Source organism: Pterocles gutturalis, unplaced genomic scaffold (genome assembly GCF_000699245.1).
Source record: "Pterocles gutturalis isolate BGI_N339 unplaced genomic scaffold, ASM69924v1 scaffold1746, whole genome shotgun sequence".
In the NCBI taxonomy this organism is placed as follows: Eukaryota; Metazoa; Chordata; class Aves; order Pterocliformes; family Pteroclidae; genus Pterocles; species Pterocles gutturalis.
In genome coordinates, this window is record NW_010105121.1 from 13,718 (window position 1) to 22,674 (window position 8,957).

General features: G+C 45.1%; 1 protein-coding gene across 1 annotated transcript; it reads right to left on the reverse strand.

Moving 5' to 3' along the window:
- Window positions 1–2,803: 2,803 nt before the first annotated feature.
- OSGIN1 (oxidative stress induced growth inhibitor 1) lies at window positions 2,804–8,127 on the reverse strand. The gene is made up of 5 exons (XM_010087243.1): window positions 8,043–8,127; window positions 5,491–5,627; window positions 4,981–5,172; window positions 4,554–4,645; window positions 2,804–3,935 (listed from the first exon to the last, which is right to left on the reverse strand). Exons 1-5 carry the CDS (start codon window positions 8,125–8,127, stop codon window positions 2,942–2,944), a joined length of 1,500 nt encoding a protein of 499 aa, XP_010085545.1. The 3' UTR covers window positions 2,804–2,941.
- Between the last annotated feature and the right edge of the window lie 830 nt (window positions 8,128–8,957).

The window sequence follows — 8,957 nt, forward strand, 5'->3', positions numbered from 1 at the left end:
CGGGCAAGAAAGCTGCCTGTTTCAAACACGGTCACCCAAGCTCCCCCAGCACAGGCACAGGCTGCTGCCCTAGTTAGGAGCTCCCCCATGCAGGGAAAATCAGATCATGGTGATGTAATACAGGGTAGAGGAATAATCAGCACAAATACTGACTTTGACCTCAGTGATGGGAAGAGCAACATTTCCCTTGATAACAATCCTGTGCCATTATTCCCAGCAAGCTCCAATGTTGTGGGTTTTTTGGGCTTTTTTTCTTCCACTTCCTTTGATTTTGATGCAGGAACTTGAGACCTGGTCAAAAATGGTTCTTTTAGAAAAGTGAACATTGACCACTGATTTTTTTTTTTTTTCTTTTCCTAGCAAAGTTCAGCTGCAGGAGAGGCACAGCACAAATCTGCACTTCTTGGGACCCGGTCTAGAGGAATATAAGGTGAGGTAAAAGGAATACTAGCTCATCTCTCCTGGGGAATACCCAAAACATATAAGATGGCACAGCACCACATTATCCATCCTCAGGAAACCCCATAGTGCGACGATAAGAGATTCGAGGGAGCAACTGTCACCTTTTTAAAAGTAATGTTACCAAAGAGAGCCCTGGGGGCATTGCCACCCCTCTGGCCCCCGGCCAGGGAACTCATTCGTACCACACTTCTGTGCCTCCCCAATCCTGAGGGCCCTCCAGTCTCAGCCTTCAGAGGAGAACAAGGACTGGTGTTGTCATATATTGAGCCTGACTCTTCTCAGAAATGTGAAAAAAAAAACCCAAAAAAACCCCAAAACACACAGCAAAACAAACCCCATCATGATTCAGCAGATGAGATGCAATAGGAACACTTCACCTATTGAAGAAAATACCCCACGATACTCAAAGGTGGTCAGATGTTGAGAGTGCAATCTCCACCCTGGGAGATACTCAAAGCTTTCCCCAATGAGGCGCTGAGCAACCAGGTCTAAGCTTGCCCTGTTTTAGTGGGGTTGGACCAGAGACCTTCAACTGTCCCTTCTGATCTAAACTGCCTTCTTGGCTTACTGGACTAGCCCCTGATTTGGGATTTTTCCAGACAGGAGATAATAGGAGAAAGATCTAAGATCCACTAGGCAAGAACACGCTTGGCAAATAGCTTGGTTTGCTGTTGTGCTGGAGCCTTACAAGAGAGACGGACGCTGCCAAAGCACTCTACAAAGGGTTCTCCATCCTTCTGGAGAGAAGGAGATACACAGAAAGGAAACCCATAGTGTTGTGCTCCTAGAGAGGGGAAAGATGCAGGATTTAGCAAACACAAAACACACCCTGGTGCTTGCCAGGATGGTGATGAACAGTTCATTAGGTTTTCTCTGTGTCAGAAACTCAAAGAGTTAAAAAAACAAACACAGACTAAGTCTGAAATCACTTTATTGAAAAAAATTAGACAAGAACAGTCAGTGGCAAAAATATTCAAGTGTGATACAGCAACACCCCAGACAAGCCCCTCCTACATCTCATCTCAAGGCTGATCCATTCCCCAACAGTCACTGTCTCCGCAGAGACACGTGCAGCGTCCTGCGATGTCAGTGGGTTCCAGCGCAGCACAGGGAGCAGTGTCCTTCTGTCAAATAAGATTAGCTATGACTGATTTTTTCCTGGGAGAGGTACAAAAGGCCTTGTAGGTCTGTTGAGAATGCTGTTCGCAACATAATGCATCGTTCTCACCCACCCCAGCTCCTTCAACTCACCAACTGAAAGTTTGTAACAAACTATTATGCTAATAATAATTAACAAATTATTTTGCTAACAAAAATCTTTTAGAAAACTAGTGTTAAAAATTACTATATATAGCATAAAACTTTCAGAAAGTGACCGTGCCATTTCCACTTCACAGGAATAGTATTTAAACAAAAAAAAAAAAAGAGTGGCATGACATTAGACATTCACACAGTATAGAACATAGTGTCTTTCTGCAATACTCTGTGCAGCACAAGCCCCATACAGTACCGGGACAGCCCCAAGACAGAGCAGTAGCACCCCTTTAGTTTTGCTGTCTCTCCAGCAGCTGCCAAGAACCTGGCCATTGAAGTTGTAGGATTTAGAAAGTAGAAAGCTGCAAGATGGCAAACCAAGCGTTTGTAAATCAGTACCATCCCTTCTCAAGGAGGAGTTAAAAAAAAAAATCACAGGAATCTCTTGATTAAAAAGATATTACATATTACTTGTTGGTGGTGCCAGTGGCACAATACAGTTTTGACTGTTTCTATGTCAGTTTTTTTTATTTGCATAGTACCAGTCCATGGGCCAGACAGGTACCTGCAGCATCTTTCAGGGATTTCTGGTCTCGTAAGGCTACACAGCCAAGCCACAGTAACAAATCAAAGCATGTCAGCTAGTGGCACAGTACAGTTTAGACTGTTTCTATGTCAGTTTTTATTTGCATAGTACCAGTCCATGGGCCAGACAGGTACCTGCAGCATCTTTCAGGGATTTCTGGTCTCGTAAGGCTACACAGCCAAGCCACAGTAACAAATCAAAGCATGTCAGCTTCCCTTGTTTCAGGAAAACACCAAGACACTGACCGACACAGCTTGTCAGCCTGCTCTCTGTAAATAATTACCATTGACTGTTCCCCAATTTGGTTGCAGCAATCTGGAAGGTGTTGCATGGAAGAGCAATCACTATCTTGCACCCTACTTTTCCAGGCACAAGATGCAAAGCTCCTGCAGCCTTCACGCACAGGTATGCAGGAAAGGAGCTGAATCCCTGGGGATGGAAGGTACCGCTGTGTGGGAAACCCACTCTCTATTTGGTGACTCAATCTTCCCAAATAAGAACTGAGTAACTCTCTCTTAGTAACCTTGGAGAATACCAGGAGTGGGCTTTACATTTGAGGATGTACAAATTGCATGACGTGCTTCTCTGAGAACACAGCAGTAACCCATTCAGACACAGCATGGGGATTTTTTTTTTTTGTTAGGGGGGATTTTTGTTTGCTTTCTTTAACAGAGAGCTGGCAACAGCCAGAGCCCCTCCCTGTACAAATCGTACAAAGTTATCTCCAGCCAGAGGTCCTAGAGCATAAAGCCCTTTCTCCTGAGTGCATTCATAGGTGAATGGGTCAACATCTATGGGGTTCCTCTTTGGATTGACTGGTTTGTCACTGTCCATTGCCAAGTCAATGCCATTATTTGGCAGAAAGGAGAGGTTGGGGTTTGAGCCAGTTAGAACAAGAGCCATGGAAATTTTATAAACTTTCTGGCAGCCATTCTTGTCTTGAAAGATGCATTTCTTGTCCTTGCCGAAGGATAGCACATGATGTTCAGGAAGGCTAACGTAACGCTCATAGGGCCCGGCACAAGCGGCTGACTGTTCTTTCATCATCTGATGGACTTTGTGGTATTCAGGGTACATCATTTTGGGGAGCTGGTTAAAAATAAGGCCTGGATCACTGACTCGTCTCCGAAAAACATGGATTACTGGAATATTGCAATGGTGAGCAAAGAGAATTGCATCAGCAGCTGTCAGACCAGCACCTACAATCAAGACTGGATCTGACATGATGCTAATGCTGTTGTTCTTCACCGCTTCCTCGAGGGCAGACAGCTGGTGATGGACATGGGAAAGGTTCTCTCCTCTGACCCCAAGCCAAGTAGGACTATCATACGTTCCCGTAGCTAAGACCACATTCTCTGCATAGATAGAGAAGGGCTCTTTATCATCTTTCAGAGTTTTGAAATATCCATCCACCTGAAAGACCTCTGTACTTTCTTCATTGAAGTTCCAGAGCGAGTCACTATTCTCCTGCAGATCTTTCTGTGCGTGGTTGGAGATGCTCTCTGCGCTCACTCTCCTCACAGAGGTCACAACAGTACCACATCTGAAGTTCTTCTGCAACCCTTTCTTCATCACATAGTGTTGGTAATATTGAGCAATGTCTTCTGCTGTGGCTCTATTGTTCCTGAGGCCTCTGTAATGCAGTACAAACAAAGGTCAAGCAGCAGGTAACTAAGAGACTGGAATTTCTCCCCTCTTCCACTGAATGTACCCTAGAGCCATCTATCCTGGCACTACCAGAGAAGTTTCATCTAGTTTCCCTGACATCAGCAAAGCTATTCCTGGGACACAGAGCGAACACTCAGGTCCACAAGCTGCTGGACAGAGGCAGCTTCCTCTAGCATGAATCCCATCCGTAAGAACACAGGTACTCAGTTATGCCTTCCTCTCACATCTTGTTTCATTTTGCACATTTTTAGCTCTGGGACTTTCACTAGCACCTCAGAGACTGCACAGTAGCTGATCTGATTTTACTTGTCATTAGGGACAGCAACAGTAGACACCGAAGCCAGATGCCCATGCCTTTCCCCAGTTTTATTCAGAACTCACGGTCACTGTGATCCATCTCCCCAGCGGGTGAGGACACGGCGCAGCGCTGCTTGGAACTTTACCCGAATCACTGAATGCAAATGGACTTTTACTGGGGGATGAGAGAGTGTCCTTTCTCTGACTAGAATCATTCAAGAAGTCCACTCCAGGTTCCCAAATAACCTCTGAATGTTTGCAAATAATCACATCAGAGATATCTTACCTTCTCTTTTGCTTTAGCCAGTCCTTGAAGGGGAGATCTGGGAGCCCCATCCATTCCCCCCTGCTCAGGGTAACCATAGAGCCCTCAATAGACTGGAACGAGAAACACAGTAAAATGACTTTTAGTTATTTAATGTAAAAAGTGAAATGCAGTTTTGTCATATTTCAATACGGCATAGATCACAAAATCTGTGATTTCCTCTGATCTGCTGTCATGGATGAAACCATCCATGTTGTCCAAAGAGAACAATAGACTGGAAATATAAATGCTTCTCATGCTTTTTTTTCCTTTTAATTTTTTGCTTGTCTATATACTTAAAATCAAATGCAGCTGACCAGCACATCAGAGCAGCTTTTGCCTCTCCAGCCAGTGTGTTTGTGTATCGTGCAACACGCAGACCTAAGCAGCTAGGCTTCAATTCACATACATGCCAGACGCCTCCAGGAGCATTTCTGCCCAGGACCAGGTGGGGGATGGCTCTGTCAGTCTCATGCCACCAAGTGAGGACAGATTCTGCTCTTCCACCCAAGTCTGTGTCTGGATGCTGAAGAGTATCAAACAGAAGAGCCACAGGACTGTGGGATCGTCCCTCCAAGCCTTCAGAAAGATACTCCAAATCCTAAAAGAGAGGAAGATCAGATGCTCAGAACGCATGTCCTGCCAGGCAGCAGACTGCTGGTTACACCAGTATTTCCAATCAGTGGTTTTGGTGTCCTGTGAAGCTCATTTACTGGCACAGACTCTGTAATTCCCCAAGAACCACCTCAAGGATCTCAGCAGCAGTGCTTACATTTCATGCAAGGGAGATCTGGACAACAAGTACTTTGCTTAAGGCTCATTCTGTCTGTGTACTTTGAAAATTCAAATCAGGTTGTCAACTATAATATGTCCCTAGGATGCTTTACTGGGATGTTGTACCGTTTCTCTTTACACTAACCTGGTCTAAAATGGAGACATCTGGTGCTTCTTCCAGTTTCCTCTGAAGAATAGGATGAGGATGAAGAGAATCTCTTTTGAAGTAAGGGATGTAGCCTGACAGCAAATATGAGAGACAGATTCCTGAAGGTCCATTCCCTAAAAAGACAATGGAGAAGAATTTATACTCCTGCAGATAAAGCAGCCCTTTGAGAAGTGCTTCGAACATCCAGACCAATTCAAAGGATAAGACACTGCTGTGGATACGGTGGGCTTTCTATTCCGGGTTGATCCCTGACCTATTGGACGGTGCTGGGGAAGTCGTTTTACCCCCATATGTCCCCTTCTCCTTCTCTGTTGCACCTATTTGCATTGCAAGGTCTTCAGGACAGGCTGAAAAGACACTGAGTTAAACAACCAGAGGGTAACCTCACCTGGAGCTTGAAGTCTCTAGCATTCTAATGAATTATTGTTCATTAATGTCTTTAAAGGTTTAGAAACCGGTCACATTGTGACTTGACATCAAGTTTGCTGGATGCCCATTGCACACCAGTGCAGAGTAGTTCATTGTGCGCAAAAGACAGAGTAAGCCCAGGAAAGAGTAACTGCTGAAGTGAAGGGGAAAGAGCTCTGCTGGGTAAGAAATCCCAGCCACTGAGGGATATCTGGCAGCAGCAGTTCTGACCAACGGGTCTTGAGGACGCTTTCAAATGGGAACCAGCCCTACCATGGTACTGCAGGCAGTGTGTCGAGGGAAAAAAAAAAAAAGTCTCTCCACCATGCCAAGACAGCCTCCCAGAACACAGCGCTTTGAACAGATTGCTAGATGACTGAACTCCCGCAGGCCACCCGACAGCCAGTGGAAAACCATGATAGATGTGCCTCTGAAGCCCAGCGAGAGTAGCCCGTGGAAAGTTTTCACATGGCTGTTCTCCAGCGTGTTTAATATTTTACAGTGTCTACATAACTAGGTGGCAGGCTCTCTGGCTGCTCAGGCTTTGTCACTCACTGGTGTGTGACTAACCACCGTGACATAATGCAGTGACAGCGTCGGGGAGGAGAGCTGGCGGGACCCAGCAGCCTGTCCTGACACGGTGCCGCGTGTGTGAGTGACTGGGGCAAAGGCTGCTCCTGGGGGATGTGAGACGGAGGGAGGCTCAGGCTGGAAAGCTAACAGCGAGCTGAGCTCCGTGGGGCCAAAGTCCGCTGTGCTGAGCAAGGACCAGCAGCTGCAGGCCAGTGCTTGGAATATTCCATTTGCAGGAAAGTTATCCCAACCCAACAGCAAGAGGAATTAGAAGCAAACTAAACTGCAGTTATAGTAAAATATAATACTTTTTAGGTTCCTTCTTTGCTTTAGGAAGTACAAGGAGGTACCTAAGCCAAACTTCATCACCTGAGTGATGCTCAGCAACACACCCAGAGGATTTACTTTGAACCACACCTACGTTCTGTACGGATGGTCACAAGCACAGCTGCTTCTGGGGCTCCAGCTATTCCAGAGGCTGCCAGCTGTGCAATATCCAGCTACAGCAAAACAGCCCAGCTGCTCCAGTCCAACAGCCTCCTGGGAGCACACACCTTCACACTGGTGCTTCTGAGGCTTTAGTGACATCTCCGCACTGTACAGGTGCACTAAGGATGTACCCCAATGTCCTCCCTCCCACCTAAGGAATTGTGCAAGCGGCAGCACAACAATCACTGTCAGACTAGAACCTGCTGTTAGGAGGGTCCTTGTCAAACTCACTGTTAGCAAGGATTAAGTGGGGCTTATGTGGTACGCTAACTTTGGACTAGCTCTCTTGGGTGCTATAAATCAGAGGAGGGGTAAGGAAGGAACCCAGCTCTCCAAGGCATTTAAACACATGCTCAGCTGAACGGGGCCCAACACCTGCACTCAAGCACAGCTCACAAGCAGAGGGGAAGACACAGACATCACTACTTGTGCTTTTGCTCCAAGAATCACCTTACCTTACAAAGCTTCCTTCTTGCAAGGGAGACAAGACAGTTACTATATCACCTGCTAAACCGGTAGAAAACCCCCAGCTTTTTACCATTCTACTAAATCTGAAAAAAATATTCAGTGGAGCTGGCTTGCATTTTAAAATAGGAAATCTGTGAAAAATGTCAAGAAACTTGAACAGCATCTGGAACACTTTCTAAACACACACAATGGGGAAAGAAGATCACACACACCCATCTCCAATTCAAGCAGATAACTACTGCACGGCAAGTTGATTAACCATCTGCAGTGAAAATGTTTCAAACCTTTCAAAATATCCAACAAAGGAAAAGCAGGCCCAGCTGGACTGATGCCTAAAAGGTTACCAATTTTAGTATGAAACAAAAAGTACATGTTTTAGTTTAACAAATACCTGGTTCCCTACTTCCCACAACTCTTAGTAGGCTTTCTCTTCACAGGAGAGAAAGTCTGGCTGGCAGGGAAAGGATGCAGAAACAGTGGCCAGGCATTTCTGGTTTGAATAACACATGGAACAAGAGCTGAAGACAGCAAGTCCAAAGCAACACCACCGCCACAGGAGAACACAGTAAAGCTGGGAGGAGAAAGCTTACCTATGATCACAACAGGCAGTGGCTTAAACCCACTGTTATTTTGGGGTCTGGTCAATAACGGATACATCTTCCCGTCCGGAAGCATTGAGGTCCTGGAGTCTACCTGTTAAAACAATAAAGTTTTGAATTATTTGCTTTCTTTGACAAAAAAACCAAACAAACCGTGACTTTCTACAGCCCACAAACCAAGGCTGATCTACACTATTTGCATTGCAGACTATCACATTGAGCTTCCACACCAGGACAGACCTATTTATCTTTTTCTCCTCTGGTCCCCAAAACCAAAGGATGATTCCTTGATTATACACAACAAAAGAGGGAGAGAACCCTTATCTCTCTCTTCCACACATGAATTCCAGTCCCTCCAGAACAGCTGGCAACTTCGGTATCCCTCCGACGACAGTAACTGAAGTATTACAGCTTGTTAATGAAAAATTCACTTCTGCCCATACTGTAGAAAATTGCCACAATTCTAACAAACACTTCATACTTTTTAAGCAACGTGTGTTTACTGATAGGCAGAGAAAACCTCACTCAAGACTTCTACCCAAAGGCTGGAAATCTCCAGGCTGCATTTTCAAATATGTACCACTCCATCACTCCAGGGCTTTTAAAGTACTAGTTTAGTTCCTGAACCTTCTTAATTTTCCAGAAAATAGAGAGTTCTAAGTCTGAACAAGTAAATAACAAGTCTTTAAACAAAATATACAACAAATACATTATCTTGGAGACTGAGGTGTCATTAGAGTGGAATCTACAAAACTCATCTGACCGTTGCGCAGATATCCCATGAACAGTGAATTTAAGTTTTTTGCCATTCCTGCAGGAATTCTACCATGTCAAATAACGACTTCTCTAGTTTGCCAGAGAATAACTATACTGTCACTAATCTAGAGAAGTTCGAAAGTTATTTTT

Bases quoted from the DNA above. Each gene is read 5' to 3' on its own strand.
- OSGIN1 (XM_010087243.1), bottom strand. From the start codon at position 8,127: ATGCTTCCGGACGGGAAGATGTATCCGTTATTGACCAGACCCCAAAAT. The intron at 5,628-8,042 runs GTAAGCTTTCTC...TTGTCTTTTTAG, and splicing joins ACTGCCTGTTGTGATCATAG to GGAATGGACCTTCAGGAATC. The intron at 3,936-4,553 runs GTAAGATATCTC...ACTGCATTACAG, and splicing joins TGGCTAAAGCAAAAGAGAAG to AGGCCTCAGGAACAATAGAG.